Genomic DNA, 24514 nt, shown 5'->3' with positions numbered 1-24514 from the left:
GCCCTGCCACTCCTAGTTACGCTACTGAATATATATATCTATACGGTATTTTGGTATCTTACTATAACAATCTATTACTTTTCAGTTTCAGAAATCCATCTCATGCAGGAACTATATATAGGTATGAGAGCAGTGCCCCCTACTGGCCCATATCATTTATTTTTAACCGAACAGTTCTAGTAACTAGTATCTTCCCTTGTTGAGTGCAATTTCCACTTCCGATCGCTGGGATCCAAGCTCGTACTAACCCTAGGCTGCTATTCTGCAGATGCCACTGTTATATAGAAGTGATGATCCATATAAAAGTGCAACAAGTGTATGAATTACTTGTATTGTATATCCATAGCAGCACATTTATGGTCAAGACAATAGACCATCCTTGGTTATATAATAATAATAATATTAATTCTTTATTTATATAGTGCATACAGATTACACATCGCTGCACAGAGCGTGACAAATCAGTCCCTGTCCCCAATGGGGCTCACAATCTAATAAACTTACCAGTAAGTTTTGGAGTGTGGGAGGAAACTGGAGGACCCGGAGGAAACCCACGCAAACACAGAGAGAACATGCAAACTCATCGCAGATGTTGACCCTAGGACTTGAACCCAGGTCCCCAGCGCTGCAAGGCTCTAAAGCTAACCACTGAGCCACCGTGCTGCCCATATATAACATGATGCTATCAAAATCAGTCCATTTTATCATTTAGGGCCCTGTCTTACCTTTGAGGTCGTGTTCTTGGAGACACCGTTTTTGGCTGTCAGAAGTTCATAGTATGCGGAGATATCCCACAGCACAACCTGATGGTGAAGACACACAGTTAAGGTGGTCTTGCAGTATGTACCCCAAGCAGTTACGGATGGGTTAAAATAATTGTCACCAATAGTTAAAGACTCATTCGTGAGCCTGACCAGGAATATCAGCTAAACCAGACACACAAATGGTGACCGTAAAGCTGACACGGTCGTGTATGTCATGATATAGTACCTGACCATTGATGCACCCTCCAGCGATGATATTGGGGTCACTTGGGCAAAACTGGAAGCAATATATGTCATCTGGGCAGTCAAGCATGAGCTAGAGAAAATACGATAAAAAGGGATAACGTCAGGATTCAGAACACCACCGGCCTACGGGTTATGTATAGAAGTGACCTCTGACCTGGGGACGGATGGGGTCATTCAGGCTCCAAATAAGAATCAGCGACGGCTTCAAGATTAGTTTAGAAGAAATGTTCACTCGATCTTCCAGTGACAGTCGTTCCGCAAGAGAAACTGCAACTAAACCTGGCGAAAAATGTAAATTGTGAGATATTTGGTTCTTTGAATTATTTGGTTACTTCTGTGAAGTTGAAAGGTCACTGGTGACCCCCAACTCTTGTAATGTGTAGTCATGACGAGGACCACGGCTTCTATGGGTTACATAGGTAGCACCTGTGAGGGTGTATTCCCATGATTTATGTGATGTCACCTAAATATTCCATCAGTTCAGGATCAGTGGGACCTAAACATTAGGCTCGTATACACACATCAATGCAAGAAGATTTCCTGCCAGCTTTTATTGACTCAACGCGTGATAAAGGAAATCCACCATCAAATCCCTCGTGATAAACCAGGGACACTTACTCATAAATCCGGTAATCTTATATTTGATATTCATGCCCCCTTCCTTGTGTAATCAACTTTTTAAAATTATGCTAATCAGCCTGAAGGGCTCTGGGGCGTTACCAGAGCTTCTCTGTGCTATAGATTCACACGCTGTTACAATGAGTAGAACATGTTTCGCCCTCCCCCCTGCTCTTTCCCTCTTCCCTCTGTGTAATCGAGGAGCAACAGGAAGTGCAGGGGGATGGGAGACCTGTTCTGCTCATTGTAATAGCCTCTGAAGCTACAGCACTGAACCATTCTGGAAACATATAGAGAATAATTGGAGGTGGATGGTCTGCAGCAACTTGTGTCCCCATTGTACAATGTCTGTCGGATGCAAGTTTCCCTGGTGTGAATACCCCTTTAAGATGTTATCATTAGAAGTTTTTCCGTGTTTACCATGAAGCGTGGGGTGCCAGCTGACGCAGCTGATGGTTTTCTCTTTGCCAAACTGGTGGTCTGTAAAAGACTGATACTCTTTAAGGTGGGAGTCAGATTTGCCCCCAAAAGTGCTCTCCTGCTCACACAGAGCCCTCCAGTCATCCACAAAGGCGTTCACAATCTCATTCTGCTGGAGAGCCAATTCCAGTCTGGAAAAAAGAAACATAAGGAAGAAAAGTCACTACACCATCGCTAAGGCTCTCTAGTGTTGTGAAACTACAAATCCCAGCATGCCCTGAGAATCTTCAACTTGTTCAAACTTGTAGTTTCAAAGCCTCTCCAGAATGTTTACCAGTCTACGAATGCTGAGATCAGTAATTTTACAGCTTCCAGGACACCATGAGTAGTAATGGGGTCGCCACGCAATAATAGGCACATCCACTATTAATAATAGAGAGCTGTACTGGTGAGAAATAAAGTGGATGTGCTTATTTTAACTCCCTGACAGTGGTCCTGGGACTCTGACCCCCATCATTGTTACATCAAAATCCATCATGATAACCCAGGGGCACTTATTCATAGATCCAGGCGCCGTCACGGTGGTAATCATCTTATTTACCACTCATGGCCTCCTAAAATCAACTTTAAAAATTATGCTAACAAGCAAGCAGGGTTCTGGGGGTTTACCAGAGATACTCTGTGATGTAGCTTCACAAGCTGTCACACTGTCTCCCCTCCCCTGCTCCCTCATAACTTCCCCCTCCCTCTGCTGGATGTAACAACACACAGAAGGGAATTCAACAATGGGGCAGATTTACTTACCCGATCCAGTTGTGATCCAGCGGAGCTTTTCGACGCTGATTCGGGTTCTGCCGAGATTCACTAAGGTCGTGCGCCCGATGTCCACTAGGTGTCGCTGCTGTGCTGAAGTCCGCCGGAGTTCACCTTCTTCGTCTCGGTGCATGTAAGTGCTAATCTTGTGACACAATTTTTTTTTTTAATTCTGCGGTTTTTCCGAATCCGTCGGGTTTTCCGACGGCCTCGCCCCCGTCTGTTGCGTGAAAGCTGGCGCCGATGCACCACAATCCGATCGCATGCGCCAAAATCCCGTGGTGATTCGGCGCAAATCGGAAAAATTCGGGAAACCCAACGAAAATGCGCAATTCGGACCCTTAGTAAATGAGCCCCAATGTGTCTCAGGTTCCGCCAGTTTCTAGCTGGAAAACACAAGTCTTTCCCTGCGCCAGATTTATCACTGTTATAATGAGTTCTGGTGCAGGACTGTCGTTTCCTACTTTAGACCTACTATTAGTTGGTCTAAACTGTGCGCCAGAATTTTGGGAACATGGACAATTTCCCACAAGCCACGCCCTTGCTTGTGAGACCACGCCACTTAATCGGACAAGTCAGGAAACTGCCGGAATTGTGGCGCAAGTGCATTTATAAATCCTCCCCACAGTGTAACAGCCGGTGAAGTTACAGCACGGTGGGTCTCTGGTCCCCTGGGACCCTTGTGGCTCATTCGCATCATTTTAAAAGTTGATTTTAAGAAGGAAGCAGGGCATGGATAACAAATATAAGATTACTAGGCCCCCAGGTGCCTGGATCTGTGAGTAAGTGTCCCTGGTTTATTATCATGGATTTTGATGGTAGATTTCCTTTGAGGAAATGTCATCCATTTTTTTAAAACTAGATAACTCCTTTATACTAGCAGTTTTACCTTAAAGACACAGAGTTGATGAATTCCTTCAGACTCTTTGATGACAAATGTTCCTGTTTCTGCTCCTCAGTGAACTCCCTTGGTGTGTACTGAGTGCAGGCATTTCGAGGGTAAGTCCTATGAAATATAAATACAAAGGGATTAAAAATTAGTAGGTGGTCACTTCTGGTAACTTGCAGTTTTCCCCTCTGGGGACTCTATTTCTAATTCTCAGGTCTACCTGAGCTGGTGGAGAGTAGCTGCTACATTGGGGCTTATTTACAAAGGGTCCGCGGACGCACTTTTGTAGGATTTTCCGTCGTTTTTCGGGATTTGCGCTGCTGTGACAGGTATTTAACTGGGCATTGTGTCTCATGCAAACGGATTTTGGCGCAGCTACACTGCTTTCATGTGACAGAAATTGAGGCCGTCGGACGTTCCGACTGATTCGGACTGAGCGCGGGATTTAACTTTCAAATTGTGTCGCAAGATCAAGCACTTACATGCACCAGGAAGAAGAAGGTGAACTCCGGTGGACCTGAGTGGTGAAGTGACACGTGCAGGATATCGGGCGCACGTTCTTAGTGAATCGCAGCACAGTGGATTATCGTCGGACAATGCACTTTCGGGTAACTCGTCAGGATGGGTAAGTAAATGTGCCCCATTGTCTCAAGCGGTGAGATAGTGAAACAATATACTTATACAAGTGAACCCTGTGTTCTTCAGTCATCCTTTAATAATTCAGCAGTTTAAGAATTTTTCAGTTGGGGAGGGAGGGAGAACAGGAAAAAAGCCTAATACTTTTTTCTCCAATGTCTTATTTTCCTTGGTACTACTGATTTGGTGTGAATATAGCCTTATGCAAAGTTTGTTGTAAAGTTAGTGATAATTTAAAAGTAATGATAATGTTGAATGCAGCCACCACTAGAGGGAGCTCAAGGGCTTCCCGGATATACAGCTATAGGTTAAGAGGACTTGTTAAATTTTTGAGCACATTTGGTGATTATAAGACTATTTAATATTCCGTTCCATACAATGATCACTAGATATGTATATGCACGTGGTCTCACCACTTGGTCTGGGTGCTCTGCTCCTGTAACAATGGCACCACTTGTGTTCCGGAGTCTCGCTCTTTGGGTTTGATATTGAAGCGCTTGTCCTGGTACGCTGCACATTCCATGTAGCCGTCTTTCACATCGGATGCATTGTAATCACTGAAAGCGACAGGCGAGCCGAACTCTCTGTGTATCCGGGAAATCATGAATCTGATCTGGAAATCGTGAAATAAATAGGAATCAATCGTTTAGGCTCTTAAACACTGATAGGGACATATTCACATGCTGCTTATTTACAGTGCAGAATTTTCAGTTTAAGGAAACCTACCATGAAGAATCTTCTATCAGAAGTGGATGTGATGGTGGATCCCTCCTTCCTGCCTCTGTCCTAATGTGTAATTTAATAATCCTGGAATTTAACCAACTCGTTAAAAACTTTATTTTAGTAGTATGTAAATTAACTGCAGAGGCTATGGGGCGTGTACTATCCTGTGTACTATCCTGCACTCGGAGCTAAGTCTAATACACGCCCCAGTAACCTCAATAGGAAATTTACATATTACTAAAATAAAGTTTTTAGCAAATTAGGTTAAATTCCAGGATTATAAAATTACAGATCAGGGGAAAGAGGCAGGGAAGGGGATTTACCATCAGATTTACTTCTGATAGTAGATTCCTCCTGGTAGGTTTCCTTTACAGGGAGCCTGTCATCAAGAGCCCTTTTTCTGGCTCCCCCATGTCCCCATAGAGAATAGAGTGCACATTGCCAAACTGTTTTTTTTATAATAAAACTGTCTTTTTCTGAAAAAATACCTACCGTATACACTCGAGTATCAGCCGACCCGAGTGTAAGCCGAGACCCCTAATTTTACCACCAAAAACTGGGAAAACCTACTGACTCGAGTATAAGCCGAGGATGTAGTATACAGCCAGCCCCAAGTAGTATACAGCCAGCCCCAAGTAGTATACAGCTAGCCCCATGTGGTATACAGCCAGCCCCATGTGGTATACAGCCAGCCCCATGCGGTATACAGCCAGCCTCAAGTGGTATACAACCAGCCCCAAGTCATATACAGCCAGCCAACCCCAAGTGGTATACAGCCAGCCACCCCCAAGTGGCATACAGCTAGCCCCATGTGGTATACAACCAGCCCCAAGTGGTATACAGCCAGCCAGCCCCAAGTGATATACATCCAGCCAGCCCCAAGTGGTATACAGCTAGCCCCATGTGGTATACAGCCAGCCCCAAGTGGTATAAAGCCAGCCCCAAGTGGTATAAAGCCAGCCAGCCCCAAGTGGTATACAGCTAGCCCCATGTGGTATACAGCCAGCCCCAAGTGGTATAAAGCCAGCCAGCCCCATATAGTATACAGCTAGCCAGCCCGCCGCATCATAGTGAGTGCCGGCGGGGAGATCGCATGGCGCGACGGCAAGAGAAGAAAGAAGGATCGGGGTGAGAACATCGGGTTCGCGATCGGGAGCTGTCGCCGGGGATGGGGGCTGCCACTGGGGATCCGGGCACCGGAGGGTGAGTATTACATTTTTTTTTTAAATTGACTCGTGTATAAGCCGAGGTCAGGTTTTTCAGCACATTTTTTGTGCTGAAAAACTTGGTTCATACACGAGTATATACGGTACCTCTTATGGTGCCATAAAAACCTGAAAGTAAAACTGCTGACCAGGTGGTAACCCTTACCCCAGAGCCCACGTTGGTGCAAACTCATGCCATCATATACCTCTATCATAAGACCACATAAATGGTCCATAGAGAGGTGGTCTGGGATTCTGTGACCACCACCCTGTAATATATACATAGGCCCATATTTAGTAAGGGCCTTGCCCCAGTTTTCTGTTGTACTTTGCTCATTCTTTTCAGTGCAAACTGCTTGCACATGTGTCGCGACTGCACTATTTTTCACGCGGCACAAATTTCAGCACATAAAGGGGTGTTCCTGTGCACAGTCGGATCGTGTGACACATTCATCTTGCAAAGTCTGACAGAAGTGTGCCCATGTTAAAGGTGCTCCAAAAACAGTTGGTTCATGCAGAACGTGCGCCAGAAATCCTGAATCTGGCGCCCCCTGCACACTACACAGGTAACTGCACATGGTACACAATGCACTGTTATTAGTAAGTGTGGGCCAAGTCCCCATATATGACTCCATGTCCATTGTCTCACCTTAGTCTGGGATTCTTTTACCATTTCTTCCTCCACCTCCAGCTCACTGCCTAAAGAGATCCAGGGTCTGGGTACCGGAGGTGCGTACGTGAAGTCTACCGAATCGTCATCTTTTTCCTCTTCATCAGTTACTGGTTCTGGAGGCTACAAATCAGAAAAAATATGGATTTCTCATGAGTACAATGAAGCAGGAGGAGAATCCAACACAAAATCTGCAAGTAACTACATGGAATAAAAATGAGCATCAATCTACACATGCACTGGCGGTAGTGATGGGAATTCTGGTTCTTCTTAGTGAGCTGGCTCATTAGACTCCACTCACTCAGAAGACACAGCCCTTCTGGCCCCTGGACGGCTCCCTATTAAATATATAATAGGGAGCCGCAGGCCATCCAGTCCCCCCACACCACACCACTTTTAACCCAAGTTTATCGGGTAAAGGGGGTGTGTTGAGCCGGGGGGCGGGGTTCAGTGAGCCATGGGCTTAGGTCGTTCAAGCGAATGAGCTGGCTCTTTGTGCCAGCTCGTTCACGAACGACTCATCACTAGCTGGCAGCAGCACCCGGACATGTGTTACTCGGAGGGATAAGCTCACATGTGAGAAGTCTGACACTAGAGTTGGCCTGTAACTTTATCAGATTCTTACTTGTAGAAGTAACTCTTTGGCTTCTTCCGTGACAACGAGATAAAAGTTCTGACCGTAGGTAAAATCTCTATCAAAAACCAGCAGCAGCTCCTCTCCGGGATACTCCTGTGTATATACATGGAAAAAGGAGCATAAAAAAACTTGAAGCAATGGATGTGTTGATGTTATAGGAGTCACTGGGGGACATTTATCACTGACTGTACCGTAATAATGGATTTAAAGGGACTGAAGTCAGAAACTGCGGCTCTGCTCTTGAGATCGCTGAGGATTTCTTCTTTCTTTAGCAGCTTGAATGGGTTTTCTTGGGTGACGTCCTCCTCGATTCGGCAGCTGAAGATCTCCTGGGTCTTGGAGGTTAGAACCAGGGGGACAATATATTCTGGGTGACCTGAACATAAGAAATGACTCCATTAGGTGTGACCAGAGGATATTGTAATATTGTAATTGTATTATAGAGGTTGGGACATGCCATTATTTAATAATTGGTGGGGGTCTGACTAAGGAGACCATTAGCTAGGCTGAGAATGATTCATTTGTCCTGCACAGTGGTTCAGTCCACCTGTCCAGGTAACTTTGCATACAGGATCAGTAGGATCCCAGAGGTCGGAGCTTCATTGATCGTAATGTGACATCATACCCCAGATATATTGGGGCTCATTTACTAAGGGATCCGCGGCCGCACTTTCGTCGGGTTTCCCGAATTTTTCAGCGTTGCGCCGAATTCCGCAACACGTGACAGAAATCGGGGGGTGTCGCCGTCGGACAACCTGACGGATTCGGAAAAAACGCAAAATGTGTCGCAAGATCAAGCACTTACATGCACCGGGAAGAAGAAGGTGAACTCTGGTGGACCTCGGCGCAGCAGCGACACCTACTGGATATCGGGCGCACGACCTTAGTGAATCCCGACAGAACCCGAATCCACGTCGGACAACGCGCCAAAATCATCATACAGAGTCGGATGTCTAGCTCCATTCTCTGTGTAGTGGTTGAGCTGGGTAACTGCAGCTCAGCCCCCATTATAGGGAATACAATCTGAGCTGCATTAATACAACTCAACCACTACAAAGAGAGTGGAGCTGTTCTTCTGCCATAACTCGCTGATCTGTGGTGGTCCTGTGTGTGGGAGACCCCCAATTATCCTATATTCAGAGATAGGAAATCAAAATTAAGAAGGTGCAAAACTGCTTCAATATAAAAGGAAACACTACAGAATAGGGAAAATCTGCCATTTATAGTCAGGGACTGGGAGAGTAACACATGGAGAGGAGGGAGGAAGTTCTGTGGTTGCTATAATCACACGGGGAAGTGGACCTCACTTAGCGCTTTCCTTTATATTTATTCTTTTTATTTTTAGAAGGAAAGGAAATAAAAATTCCAGTAATAGACGCAGGTTAGTGATTATAGGCGACTCCCGAATCCGGAACACGGATGTTACAAGTAAATATAGGGCAAAGGAAGGAAAAAGCTTAAAATGAAGGATGAAGGGCTTAGTGACACCTACTGGTCAAACATGAAACAGCATGGATACAGGAGGGTGACCTAAGTGGGGGGAATGGGAGCAAAGACCCAGGGGTGTAACTACAGGGGTAACAGCCATATTAGCTACTATGAGGCTCACAGTGTCAGGGGGCCCCGGTACCTGCTGTATTTTATGTGAATATGTTGTATGTGTGTATTTGTGATGTGTATATGCTCTAAATGTCCATGTATATGTGATATGTGTATATGTCTGTGCATATGGTGTGAATACACTGCATGCATATTTTTTAAGGGGTAAGAGGGGCCCCATTCAGAAGTCCCCTGCAAAGACCTCAAACTATATCACTTAATAATATGAAATCATTGGGGGATCAAGCACACAGATCAACTGTTCTCAGAGAATGGAGGATGCAGACAGCGCCCATCCCTGTATACTACCACCACCTTCATCGAGAGAGCGCTGCATATTATAGTGCCCTAATGAGTAATTATGGAGGGCACTGTATATGTTAGTGATTTAGGGTTAGTAGATTAGGGTTATTAATCTTGAGTTAATAGCAGCTTAGGGTTAGTAAGTAACTCCCTTACCATTCTCCCTGGGAATAAAAATTGGTTGCCTCGCAGATACCCCATATCTAATCCCAACCCCCCAAAAAGCTGGGAACATTTATTGACTCAGTATAAACCTAGGGTGGGAAATGCAGTTGCTACTCTTTAACCCCTTTCAGTATTTGGACGTTCCTGAACGTCCTGTTTAGGGAGGGGGAGTATGGAGAGGGCTCACGTGCTTCTCTTCCTGCCTGCGCACATGCACTATGATGTCATGCGGCCCTGACAACACCATTTCATAGTGAAGAAGAAGATGGAGCCGTGGGGAGAAGTAGCTGGAGTTAAGTATGGAGTTTTTATTTCAAGTTGAAGCTCCCTGGCCGAGGCCCGTGATGGGGTGTTCCACAGTCCGGCGGCTGGTGACCACTGGTTTAAGGTTAGTGGGCTAGGGTTAGTCGTTTAAGGTTAGTAGCTTAGGGTTAGTGGTCTAGGGCTAGTAGCGGTTTAGGGTTAGTAGCTTAAAGGGAACCTGTCACCAGGAGACCCATTTTTAGCACTCCCCCAGTCCCCACAGAGCATAGTACATACACTGCCAAAGTGTTTTTGTATAAAAAAAATAGATTTTACAGAAAAAAAGATATGTTATATTGTACCTTTCATTAGCATCTGCTGTGTGACTAGGCACTAGACACCTGGGAGGGGCTGGAAAGGAGCAGTTCCCCCCCCACCCTTGGGAAACTGCTCCTCCATGTGTTCTTTTCAACTATATGAAAACACCCATCACTGGGCTTAGCTACGCCCCCTGCTCCTCTACAGCCAATCCCGAGTGTGGGGAGTTATTCATATATTTGAAAAGGACACATGGAGGAGCTGTTTACCAAGGGTGGGGGGGGGGGGGAGAAACTGCTCCTTTTAAGCCCCTCCCAGGGGACGAGTGCCTAGCAGATGCTAATGAAAGGTACAATATAACATATTTGGCAGTGTATGTACTATGCTCTGTGGGGACTGGGGACTGCTAAAAATGGGTCTCCTGGTGACAGGTTCCCTTTTAGGTTATTGGTTTAGGGTCAGTAGCTTAGAGTAAGTGGGGTAGGGTAAGTAGAATTAGGTTGGTACATTAGGGATAGTAGCTTAGGGTTAGTAAGTACATTTAGGTTCCCTTGAGGCTCCGTTCTGAAGATGCATGTGCATCACAAAAACAATGCTATACACAACTTAGAAAACGCATCATGTGAACGCAGGCTAAGCTGTTTTATGCTTCATGTAATAATAAAGGAGGATATTGTATGTAAAGATAAGGGACATTGCTATACATAATACGGGAGGACGTTGTATGTAATAATAACAATGGAGAAAACTGTGTTTAATGAGGAAGACACTGTATATAATGATAAGGGAGGACACCAGGGTCAGAAAACATGGTGGCCTCTGACACTTTTTGGCTCCACCTCCTGCCATCACTGACTCCGCCTCTGACACCACTGACTCCTCCGCCCCGTTAGGTCTTAGGCTACGTTCACACTATGGAGGTCATTTACTAAGGGCCCGAATTGCGTTTTTCCGACGGGTTATCCGAAAATTTTCGACGATTTTCCCTGAATTGCCCCGGGATTTTGGCACACGCGATCTGATTGTGGCGCATCGGCGCCGGCATTCACGCAACGGAAATGGGGGGGAGGGTGTGGCCGTAAGAAAACCCAACGGATTTGGAAAAAACTTTTTTTTTTAAAGAGTGTCGCTTTACACGCGCTTACCTGCACCCAGCTTGGACGGTGAACGCGAATCCTTTGCAGAGAACGCGCCGCTGAATCGCGAATGGACCGGGTAAGTAAATCTGCCCCTGTATGTCTGCACTGCATTTTAAAACACCTTACAAACACGAGGGGGAAATGCTACTAAAAATACATCTGCATCACATTTGAGTGAACAAAACAGGTAACATTCTCATGGTATTAGCTTTTTATTGTTTTTTTTCTTATATACACTGGTTTTCATACCCCATGATGAGTCTCTGGTGTCATTCCCTGATGCATTCACTCATAACATCAAACTGACTGAGTAATAGCCCTGGAATCTAATCATCTTACCTGCAGCACAGAAGCGATGCTGAAAGTGGATACATCCGGCCCTGTACCTACCTTCACCCTATGGAGACGAGCGGGCGGCTCCTCTGTCTGTGTGGGGTGATGGATGAATAAAGCCATTTTTGCGGACGCCCCCCCTTTGGTCTCGGCACATGATATGTGTGAAACGATGTAATGATGGCATCGTGTTTGATCCCAGCAGCTCTGGGCAATGTAATGAGAAGAAGTTTCATCTCTGCTCCATACACAAATCCCTATTGTTTTCTATATGGGAATATTGTCTGATGTGGGATTTTAACCAGAGAATGACTTCTAGGAAATCAGATCTGAATGTACACAAACTGGAACATGGGCCAGAGGTGCTGGATCCTAGGAGCCCGGGTACTGCGATGTCTGGGGGCTATTACACAGGACCTGTCATCCTTACATTAACATGTGAAGGAGCATTGTTACAATAACCCCCCCAAACCAAACTACGCAGCCATAGATCTTACAGATGATCACGGGCTAACACCTAGGTCAGGACAAAGCAAAAATCTCAGCTGCATAAGTGAAGGATTTGTTACATTATGTTCAGAATGTGCTGAAAAGTTTCCATCTGTGTGTAGAAAATCTGTAATGTATAATGGGGGTCATTCTAGGAACATGACCTATCCCGAGAACAGGGGGTCTCATGACCTGCCGCTCACATCAGGGATGAATGAAGAGGCTATTCCACTCCATTCGGTCTGAACGTGAAATGTGCAGGTCTTGCACTGATCAGGTATCTATGACATATCCCATCAATATATGTCATAAACACTTAAAGGAAATCTACCATCTGATACATATCTTATAAAGCTGCGGCACTGATTGAATCCACTTTGCCCCCTGATGCAGGATCTGGCTTTGGAATAGATCTTTCTGGCTTTCTTTTTCTAAAAAAAAGATGTTTTTAAAATATGCTAATGAGCTGCAAATGCCCCAGGGGGGCGTCACCAGAGCCCCTCCAGGCTCCTGCTGCACAGGAAGTAGGAGCATGTGCATCTCCTTAGCATATTTTATTACATTTTTTAGGAAAAGGAAACAATCAAAATAATATCGGAAGGCCAGATCCTGCAACAGAGGGCAAAGCTGATTCAGTAAGTGACGCTGCTTTATAAGGTGTGAATCAGGCGCTAGATTTCCTCTATGTGAAAATCACATGAAGTATAGAATGTTTTGTTAAATTTCTTGTGCAATCTGTTTAACACAAAGCAAATTTGTCCCAACTTAAAGGGGTGTTTTCTGTTATATTGAAGACCGATCCGTAAAATATCAGATCACTGGGGATTCCGATACTCAGCAGATGATTCCATAGCGTAATAGTATAACGACCATTACCAAAATGTGACTGACCTGAGCTAATGGAAGCTGCCGAATCTTCATTCTTTTTAGCTGAAAGTAATAACAAAAAGCAGTTAGGAGATTATCGACTATTATATTATAACTTCAGAGTGAGAGACAACTAGTTACTGATAATACGATCTGCTCCTCCCCTTCTGCTCTATAACATGATGTCTGCAGATAGGACACTATGTACAATCTGCACAGCTCCTCCTGTTCTATAACATGCTGCCTGTAGATAGGACATTATGTAGAATCTGCTCTCCTCCTCCTGCTCTATAACATACTGTCTGCAGATAGGACACCATGTACAATCTGATCAGTTCCTCCTGCTCTATAACATGCTGCTAGTAGATAGGACACTATGTACAATCTGCTTAGCTCCTCCTGCTCTATAACATGATGTCTGCAGATAGGACACCATTTACAATCTGCTCAGCTCCTCCTGCTCTATAACATGCTGCCTGCATATAGGACACTATGTACAATCTGCTCTGCTCCTCCTGCTCTATGGCATGCTGCCAGTAGACAGGACACTATGTACAATCTGCTTAGCTCCTCCTGCTCTATAACATGCTGCCTGCAGATAGGACACTATGTACAATCTGCTCCGCTCCTCCTGCCCTATAACATGCTGCCTGCAGATAGGACACGATGTACAATCTGCTTAGCTCCTCCTGCTCTATAACATGCTACCTCCAGATAGGACACTATGTACAATCTGCTCAGCTCCTCCTGATCTATAACATGCAGCCTGCAGATAGGACACTGTGCACAATCTGCACATCTCCTCCTGCTCTATAACATGCTGCCTGCAGATAGGACACTATGTACAATCTGCTCAGCTCCTCCTGCTCTATAACATGCTGTCTGCAGATAGGACACTGTGTACAATCTGCTCAGCTCCTCCTGCTCTATAACATGCTGCCTGCAGATAGGACACTATGTACAATCTGCTCAGCTCCTCCTGCTCTATAACATGCTGCCTGCAGATAGGACACTGTGTACAATCTGCTCAGCTCCTCCTGCTCTATAACATGCTGCCTGCAGATAGGACACTATGTACAATCTGCTCAGCTCCTCCTGCTCTATAACATGCTGCCTGAAGATATTCGTAATACCCAGTAATATGCTGACATGAAGCTGCCCAATAACATAGTCTGCTGGTACCAGTTATGTATTAATGGTATGGACCAGCAGCATCTAAGAAGTAACCATGGTCCTTGTAACATTTTGTCTCTTGTAATGATGGTAAAGCCACAGTTAGATCTGACTTGCCGCTTTTGTGTCCTACATTTAACACACAAAACCTCAGTAACTTACAACAATATACAAAATGCAACTGCAATGCCCCAAAAATATAACCAAGCTACAGTAATAATGTGCCAGATCTAGATGTAATGTATCCTAAGTATCAGGTAACCACAGGCACAGTATCTGCAGATCTATAGATCTAGATCTTATAATCACCTGCAGCTCACACAGGTAGCGCCACCATGTGGTCACATATTGTACTACTTCATTAGTTACTCAAAGGCCGAGATGAGATGTAGATGAATAGTTGTGTTTCATTTAAGGAGAAGTCACCTGAGTGTTTGGCTTTCCTCTTTGCGCTTCCCGTCTTCTTCTCTTTACCCTTTGATCCTCGGGAAGATGCCCTGGAAGCCCGGGAAGGAGATCTGGAGGAATCTCTAGTAGACATGTCTGTAAAATACATGAGGAGGTTTGTAAACTGCATGAAGTATAAGATCAGAGGCATAAAAATGCATATAGAGGCTATACAGTGCGCCCAGAGATATCTATAGGGGTCATAGTACAGATAACTCAGCCCAGAAACACAATAATATGCACTAGAGGACCATACACATTAGATAAGAGGTACGAAACTCCCTGACCTCAATGGTCTACTGACTGAATCTGCTCAGCTCCTGCTGCTCTATAACATGCTGCCTGTAGATAGGACATTAAGTGCAATCTGCTCAGCTCCCCCTGCTCTATAACATACTGCCTGCAGATAGGACACTATGTACAATCTGCTCAGCTCCTCCTGCTCTGTAACATGCTGCCTGCAGATAGGACACTGTGTACAATCTGCTCAGCTCCCCCTGCTCTATAACATGCTGCCTGCAGATAGGACACTATGTACAATCTGCTCAGCTCCTCCTGCTCTGTAACATGCTGCCTGCAGATAGGACACTATGTACAATCTGCTCAGCTCCTCCTGCTCTACAGCATACTGCCTGCAGATAGGACACTATGTACAATGTGCTCAGCTCCTCCGGCTCTATAACATGCTGCCTGCAGATAGGACACTTTGTTCAATCTGCTCAGCTCCTCCTGATGTATAACATGCTGCCTGCAGATAGGACACTATGTACAATCTGCTCCGCTCCTCCTGCTCTATAACATGCTGCCTGCAGATAGGACACTATGTACAATATACTCTGCTCCTCATGCTCTATAACATGCTGCCTGCAGATAGGACACTATGTACAATCTGCTCAGCTCCTCCTGCTCTATAACATGCTGCCTGCAGATAGGACACTATGTACAATCTGCTCCGTTCCTCCTGCTCTATAAAGTTCTTTGTCCATGGTGGTGGTGGAAGGGGGGAGATGCACTTTCAATATAATATTGGATGTTTCTGGTCGCTCCATCATTACTTGGTGAACGCACTGGAACCTGTTATTACTAAGTCACACACCAGGAGAGTTTCTGCTCCAATGGTTCATAAATAGGGGTTGACCTGCACTATCATTAGTGTTAGGACACAGTCTGTAGGAGACATCTCAGAGTCCTAAGTGTCTATAGTACGGAGTCTCTCTGTATGTCACTGTATGGTGCACCCATAGGTACCACAGACATAACTTAGGACCGATATTATATTCCTGAAGTTTCTATGGAGTAGTAATCCAGTTGTGCACATGAAGGCTTATTATATACAATGCATGGGAAAATCAGTAAGGGTGCAGCGCCCCTTTTTTCCATGGTGGTATCTGGTATTGCAGCTCAGCCAATGGAGATGGGTGTCGCTGTGTCTGTACCAATGCGATTCCCTATAAACCACAATGTAAACTTATCAGTACAAAAACCAAAACTTAGCAAATATGTAGAGGAAAATATTTATACAGTGTATCCTCCATGGGGCGACATGTTATTTGTCACTAAGCAGAAGTAAAACATATGGTGATGGCAGCTGAGGCTGAATGCGGAGGATTCACGAGACGGTGACTGAGCGCTGACTCACCACCAATATGTCGGAAAATCCTTCTCAGCTGCTCTGGAAACGGAATATATCCCAACAATCGCTCTACAAGACCAACACAGGGCGAAGGGGCAGAGAAATAATAACCAGGAATAATAGAATTTCCTGGAATGTTGGATGACGATTGATATTTCCACCATTATAGTCACACTCGAATATGCAATAAAAATTTTTCTTAGACATTAGGAATTGGAATTCAATTAGGAATTGAATTGGCTGAGGGGGTGGGACTTAATCGAAGGGGCGGGACTTGCCTCATTCTCCAGCCAGTCGTCTTGACTCAAACACTTCTGCTTATTTTAGATCTTTCTATAACTATAAATGGGACTGGAAGATCTATCAAATTACTAAGATCAATTAAATTCACCCTTTTAGAGGAACAGAATTCAGATTTTTATCACAATTCAAAAATCTATTAGCTCCTCCCTGGGGTTTTCCTACTTTTCCAGCCAGTTGTCTTAACTCCAACACTTCTGCTTATTTTGATCCTTCTTTACCTCCCCATGGGGCTGGGTGATCAATCAGATTATTGGTATTATTTTGCCACTTCAGAGAAGAAGAATTATAATTTGTACCAGAATTGAAAAATCTATTAGCTCCTCCCTGGGGCTTTCCTCCTTCTACAGCCAGTTGTCTGAACTCCAACACTTATTCAACACTGCTTATTCCAGAGCTTTTTTACCTCTACATAGGGCTAGGAGTTTAAAGAAATTATTCTCATTAATTCACCCATTTAGAGGAGCATTATTCAGATTTTAAAGAGGACCTGTCACCCATAAAAAAGCACTAGGCCCTATCTCCGATGCAGCAGTGTTACACAGCTAGCATTATTAGGACCCGATAACGCTAGCAGACACTGCTGCGAAGTGCAATAGAAACGCCTGACCGCGCTCAAAGCGGTCCAGCATATTCATGAGGGGGCGGTCTGAGGTGCTGCCTCTCCCCCGGACCGCCCCTCCCACTCCATAGGCCAGCGGTTACTACCGAGCTTCATACGGCCCTAGCCTCGCCCCCTCATGAATACGCCGGACCGCTTTCTGGCGTTTCTATTGTACTTTGCAGCAGTGTCCTGCCTCTTTAATTAGAATCTCAAAATCTCTTAACTCCACCCTGGGAAAGATCTAATGACAGACTGGGTGGAGCTAGCATTAAAAGTAAGAGCTCATTCCTGCTACAGCCCCTCCAGTGCTAGGAGGCAACAAAGTAAAATGGGAGCATGGAGAGGGATGGAGGAATAACGGAGAGAACAGGGGGGGGGGTGCGGGGGGGGGGGAGATGTGAGCAAACACAGGAATGAGGAAGGAAGTGCTTATCCAAGAGTAGCAGGCGGGAAGGGGGGTCCTGCTGCAGCTATCTTTTCATATTTTCAGTATAAACTGAGAAAAAAAAGGTTTTTGGGCACTTTCTGTATTCCTGTAAGAAGCTGGAGGAGAGAAATGACTGATGGTCTCTCTTGTCTCTGTTCCATCGTGTACCTCCCGATCTCTTTGTAAACAGAGGCGACAGCGGTGACATCACACCGAGGGCACATGACTACTGCAGCCAATCACTGGCCACTGCGGAACAAAACTGAGATCACTGATAGGCCAAAGCAGTCATGTGACATCACCATTGCAGCATCTGTAAATATACAAGAGATCAGAGGGAACAGGAACTGCATGATGGAACAGAGAACCAAAGAGAGGCGAGTATTTCATTTTTTTAGTGAATTTTGGCCCTTTAACCTTTTGCTCCGTTTTGATTGCAACACAAGATAAAATTAGATAAAATGAAAACCTTTCTGGGACCAAAAAGTCCATTCCAGTCACCTGACTGAGGTTATTTTGGTGTCAAAATAAGGGATTTTTACAAGAAATCTTCCAGATCATCCATAGACTGTTAGCATTTACTGTATGTGTCCATATAAGACGCTCGGGCCTGCCTGTTACTTTCTGCTGAGTGATTATATGGGCACAAAAATAATCCCGTTATACAGGTGCATGAATATAAGAGATAAGAAGTCCCGGCCCGTCTCTAGTTACTAATCAGTAACCAAATCAATCAAACTTTGTCCCCATCCCCTGCTGATCCAGATGTCATTGTGCAACAGAACTCAGGTCGTCAGAACAGAAATATTCCTATGGCTTCTATCTGCTCACTTTGATTAAAGGGGATTTTCCATTCTCGAAAAACCAAACCAAAACCACCGAAGGAGGGGGCCACGTCTCCTGGTAAACAGCAAATCCCAGTAATGTGTCTTCGAATCCGTGGTCCAAGTAAAAGTAGGGAAAGAAGTGTCCACCAGATGGTTCCGCTCAGGCCCAGATGAGGTTGACCGATTGACAGATTTCTCCCTAAGCACAAATAGGGAGAAGTCTGTCAATCAACAGAAGGTAAGTGGGGAGATGCTGAGAAGACGCTTCTCCCCGTTCTCTGCACGTTTTCGGTAACATATCACAGCATCTCAGTAATGTGGAAGCGTCTAGGAAGTATATATTGCATATCACAGTTTATTCAGGGTGAACCAGAATAATTGGACTCCTTATGAACTCTCCGCATGTCCATGGGAATTCACATCAGCGCCAAGAAAGCTCTGGGCCAACTAATTGCATTTTAAAGGGGTTGAGTTTCATTGACCTCCCATGGCCACTGCGCAGTGTATAGAACTGTACACTTCTGGATCAGTACAGCGCCATACACTGTGTAGTGGCTGGGCTTGGTATTACAGCTCATTCCCATTCACTTTAATGAGACTGAACTATAAACGGGCATTTTATTCGATGCTCGGGACATCCCAGACTTCTGCAGGGGCAGTGGCTCCTACCTATACCTGATAAACCTATACAGGCAGTCCCCGGGTTACATACAAGATAGGGTCTGGAGGTTTGTTCTTAAGTTGAATTTGTATGTAAGTCGAAACTGTATATTTTATAATGGAAGTTCTAGACAATTTTTTTTCTTTTGCCCCAGTGACAATTGGAGTTTCAAAATTTTTGGTGTAATTGGACCAAGGATTATCAATAAAGCTTCATTACAGACACCTTACAGCTGATCAGTGCAGCCTGGGACTGTAGTAAAGCATTCAGAGACTTCACCAGAGGTCACAGTGGGCAGCGGGGTCCGTCTGTAACTATGGGTTGTCTGTAAGTCGGGTGTCCTTAAGTAGGGGACCGCCTGTACCTGATATACCTATACCTGATATTCATGACCTATCCCAACAAAATCTAAATCCTGAAAACCTGGATTAGTAACTGAAAGGATAGTGGATGGAATTTATATAAGTTCTATATCCACAAGAAGAAAAACTTAAAATGGGTATCCTCTGGGTCCTTCGGTTTCCTCCCACACTCCAAAACATACTGGTAGGTTGATTAGATTGTGAGCCCCATTGGGGACAGGGACCGATTTGTCAAATTCTGTGCAGCGCTGCGTAACCTGTGTGCGCTATATAAATAAAGAATCATTATTATTATTATTTTGTTTTCAGGTTTATAATCTGCAGCGTGTCAAATTATTCTGCGGATTCTTGGTATGTACAGCTTTTACACAGGAGACTATGGGAAATCCTAAGGATTTGATGGATCATATATTTTACAGCGCTCCTGCACCCCCTTTCAGGAATACAGATAATGGCATTAGCAGTAATAGGAATATGCACTTTAATGAGATTATTCATTAACATGGTTGCATCATGTGGCTGGCACGCTGCAGAGGGAACACAGAAGAAAGGCAACGCTTGTTATCACACGGCTGGAGGAACAATTGGGCAATATACAGAGCGCAGAGATCTATACTGGTACTGAGGATCTATAGGTCTAGGAATTGCCTTATGGTCAATACCATCTCATATGTGAGGTGCGGTCAGTGGTAACTATATGTGATGGAAGAAGGGGGAACTAATGGTGGTCACTAGAAGAACAAAGGAAGGAGAGAGAGGACCAAAATACATACTGATAGTGAGTGTCCCGTTCTACTATGAGACCCTATGGTTCCTATGTCTATACAATTGTCCTCCCTGGCCATTTCTCGGACTCAAATCTACTATAAAAATCCATTGTGATAAACCAGGGACATTACTCATAGATCCAGGCACCGTGACTGTGGTAATCTGCTTATATGTCTTATCCATGGCCTCCTGCCTTCTAAAATCAACTTTGATAATTATGCTAATAAGTCAGAATGGCTCAACCAGAGCCCCTCTTCACAAGCTATTACACAAGGCAAAACTTGAATCATACATAGGAACGCAGTAACGTGCAATATGACAATACACCAATACTTAACTGCATATTATTGATTTCTACAGAAAAGGAAATTTCAGCCTATTAAGAGCGTCAACATACAGGGCAGGACCAGCACCAGAACTGGGCATATACGTGGGCAAGTGCCAGGGCCCAGGGCTGCTGGGGGGCCCACATAAGGCTGTACATAAGAAATCCATGGGGGGGGGGGGGCTGTTTCTAATGAATCCATGGGGGGTGAGAGGGGCTTTATATAAAATGACCATGAGGGGGACTGTTTTAGTTTTTTAATTTTTAATGCCGCCATGTGAGTTCACGGAAAAGGGGCCCACTGAGGCTCTGTCGTCCAGGGGCCTACTGAAACCTGGAGCCGACCCTGGAACAGCAGACAGAATTGAATTGATGACCCTCTTATGGTTGGCTCAAATTTGTTGTATTGTTGTATTTCAAGGGGCAAGTGCCCCTTAAATTACAGAATTTGAGCTGCAGCGATGTTTTCTGTTTTTCAACTACGGTCTTTTTTTTTTTTTTAAGATTGATGACCTATCCTCAGTATTAGATTTGTGCTGTGGGTCCAACAATTAGACTCTGCACCAGTTATTCTGAAGGATGGGTATGGAAGACATATAGGGGCTTATTTACTAAGGTCTGCGGATCGCACTTTCGTCGGACTGTTCATGGTTTTTGGGATTTGCGCGGCTTTGACAGGTATTTAAAAGTTGTCTGCGCTGGGATTGTGTCGCACGTGATCGGATTTTGGTGCAGCTGCGCTGCTTTCATGCGACAGAAGTCAGGGGCCGTCGGACGACTCGACTGATTCGGACTGAGCACGGGATTTAATTTTCAAATTGTGTCCCAAAACAATGCACTTACATGCACCAGGAAGAAGAAGGTGATCTCTGTCGGACCTGAGCGGGGACGCGACACATGCAGGATATCGGGCGCATGATCTTAGTGAATCGCAGCACAGTGCATTATCGTCGGACAAGGCACTTTCGTGAACACCACGGGACTGGGTAAGTAAATGTGCCCCATTGTGGCCATGTCAGAAACTGCAGTCCTGCTCCTATTTAAAAGAATAGCAGATGAACTGCACTACCCTCCTATGGCCACTATACAGTGGACAGAGCCATGCACAACGTAGTATAGCCCCTGTCAGGGGGTCCCAAACCCTCCAATCCTTTACGCAGATTCATGACCCCCATGATCATTAATAAATTGATTTTACGGTTGTTTAGTACAAAAAAAGAACATTTCATAAAAAGAGATGAATGATATTTTATAGTACAAATCCTGACTTGTGACCATTGTGTAATGATTCCGTTAAGAGCTCCCTGACCGTGTTCCCTGCCATAATAACAGACCTGAGGCTACATAGCGGTTCAGTACAATGTTATGGGGGGTTTTCCTGGAAACATTCCTTACCCTCCAGGTCATGTGAGAAGCCGCCATTCATCCAGTGCCAAGACACACAATGGCAGAGGGCGGCGGGCGCTGCTGATCTTTGCCTCTTGTATGGAGCGGGTGTTTATTTTATGAGGGAAACAATGTTACATTTGATTTGTGTCTTCATCTGACATAACGGAGAGACACAAGTAGCGATTACGGTATGTTACAGAGATCCGACATGTGATCCAACAGCCATTGGTACCACCAGAGACACAGGACGCCGCCTGAGGCTGAAATGACACAAGGAGATTTATGGAGCCAAAAGTGGATGAAAATTATTCAGAAATAGTTATAGGAATTGTAGCCGTGGTGATGTCACCGCATAGAATTGTGTTATCATCATAGAGATGGAACCGAAATCCAAATCAGTCTGTCCGATTGGGGTGGTACAAAGAGAAAAAAGGAGGGGACCCAGGACTGAGGACTAAGGAATGCCAAAAAAGAGGAAGAGGCTTAAAAGTAAATCTGGTTGATGATACACTGAAGGTCCGGGATCTCATACTCAATGGGGCTGAGACATGATAAAGGGATTTTCCAGGAAAAAAAAAACAGAGTCCTTACTCTGCTCCGGCTCAGGTTCTTCCGTCTTTAGGGCCAGTGCCCAGCCAGAAGCACCAGGGAGTCACTGCCTTGGCCAATGAGTGGCCTCCTCATCAAATGTCTTATCCGGTGGTCTGAGGAGGCCACTCATTGGCTGAAGTGGGTCCCATAACTGTCAGAACATCCAATCGGACACAAAGTATAGTTTCCATTTTTTGCCATCCCTGATCAGAATTCTTGGATAGATCCTTTAGTCAAAAGCACAAACTATGTACAGGAATGTTCTTGGTAGGAAAGAAGACATCACTGCACATCAGTCTTCTCATTGACCCAATCCCGGACAATCTCTCTACTTCCCTCCAAACATTTAAAGATGGCGGCGCCAAGCAGTAGACCTGTTCCAGGGAGGTGCCAGCTGTGTACTGACACCCACCATGAGGCCTCAGCATACGCTACTTCATGACTGCCCAACGTATATATTTACACTGGGTCAGTCGTAAAGGGTTAAGAACATCGCAATCACCATATCCGACTCCCGGGTTCCCATCTCCAACTTTATTTATAGGTCTACCAGAACTTCCCTGACAGATGCAGAAGGAAATTCACTTGAAGGTTGTCTGAGTAGAAGAAACAGTGTTGGACTTGCCCACCAGAGAATCCTCCGGCAGAAGCCCAGATTCTGACCCAATACGGAACTTAATTCGGAGGATAGTAGGGTCTGTTTACTTGGGGATGATGAAGGTGGAGCCCCCGGAACAATTTTATCCGGTGTGTCCAGTCCTGCACAAATCTACCATCAGATCCATCATAATAAACCAGGGACACTTACTCATAGATCCAGGCACCGAGACTGTGGTAATCTTCTTATATTTGTTATCCATGGCCTCCTTCCTTCTAAAATCAACATCCAAAATTATGCTAATGAGCCCGGAATGTTATAGCAGAGACGCGCCATGCTCTTCCTCTACAGGCTATTACACTGTGCAGGAGCACTTTCCTCCCACTGTATGAGATTATAGCAGGCAGAAAGAGGGGGGAGGGGAGACAGTGTAACAGCCTGTGAAGCTACAGCAGAGGGAATCTGGGGGGCGTTATCAAAGCCCTTCCGGCTCATTAGTATTTCCCTCTGTCAGACACCAGAGATGCTATAATAACAACATTGATGTGCTTATACTGCTGGGATCTGAGCCCATTCTGATGCCAACCATCAGTGGGTATCATTCATGTAATCTTTCATATATAGGTCACGGTAGGGGAACATAACAATGCTAGGACGTAACTTATATTTCTGTTATGGCTCCTTGAAGGGGTTTTCTGGTAATTAGAAGGCATCACCTATGTACGGAAGGGGTTACCAGTATCTCATCTGTGTGAGGGCCTCACCATTGAGGATGTGGGGGTCCTGTGTACCCTATAAATGGAAGGGCAGAGACATGACTGAGATATAGTAGTGTTGAGCACTGTCCTATAGATGGGAATGGAGTGGTAAATACTTATATGACATGGACAGATATGGGACAGATGACTCGAGACCCCGATTTTTTAGGCTGTTTCTGGTCAGACCCCTAATAAAGAGTTAATATAGGTTAATGTAGAACTAGATCATCCCTTTAAGAGGCTGAAGTGTGAGGAATTACATTTAAAGGCGCATTTTCCATTGTGATGAATACTGCCTATTTCTCTCTAGGTGTCACCCATAGTTCCCGCGCCACCCGCTACACACATTTACCTCAGTATTATTGGGGGCTTCTCCCGATTTCCGTCCCCCAAAGCGAGACTGAGGGGGTGACTACCTCTCCGGCGTCCCTAGTAATGGTTGCTAAGCCATGTGACCTACGCACGAACGTCCGATACGCTCCAGGGCCAATCCTATCCCCGCCCGCCTGTCCGATGGGCGGAGCCGCAGAGTGACGGACAGTAAGCTCAGCTAATACACCGTGTGGTACCGCCC

At 45.1% G+C, this 24514-nt stretch overlaps 1 protein-coding gene across 1 annotated transcript in view; it reads right to left on the bottom strand.

The window, feature by feature from the left end:
• The window catches only part of DNAI3 (dynein axonemal intermediate chain 3), a 49024-nt gene extending 24578 nt beyond the window's left edge, over nt 1–24446 (bottom strand). The window contains exons 1-12 of the mRNA XM_072128473.1: nt 24293–24446; nt 14677–14793; nt 13102–13140; nt 7813–7997; nt 7610–7714; nt 6964–7107; nt 4800–4999; nt 3751–3867; nt 2049–2239; nt 1165–1289; nt 991–1080; nt 726–803 (exon numbers count right to left, since the gene is read on the bottom strand). Of these exons, the coding sequence (XP_071984574.1) occupies nt 726–803; nt 991–1080; nt 1165–1289; nt 2049–2239; nt 3751–3867; nt 4800–4999; nt 6964–7107; nt 7610–7714; nt 7813–7997; nt 13102–13140; nt 14677–14791 (1389 nt within the window). The 5' untranslated portion in view covers nt 14792–14793; nt 24293–24446. The remainder of the gene's footprint in view (nt 1–725; nt 804–990; nt 1081–1164; nt 1290–2048; nt 2240–3750; nt 3868–4799; nt 5000–6963; nt 7108–7609; nt 7715–7812; nt 7998–13101; nt 13141–14676; nt 14794–24292) is intronic.
• Nucleotides 24447–24514: the final 68 nt, after the last annotated feature.

Source organism: Engystomops pustulosus, chromosome 10 (assembly GCF_040894005.1).
Source record: "Engystomops pustulosus chromosome 10, aEngPut4.maternal, whole genome shotgun sequence".
NCBI lineage: Eukaryota > Metazoa > Chordata > Amphibia > Anura > Leptodactylidae > Engystomops > Engystomops pustulosus.
The sequence above is the reverse complement of the archived record's forward strand: the minus strand, read 5'-3'. Positions and strand labels throughout refer to the sequence as shown.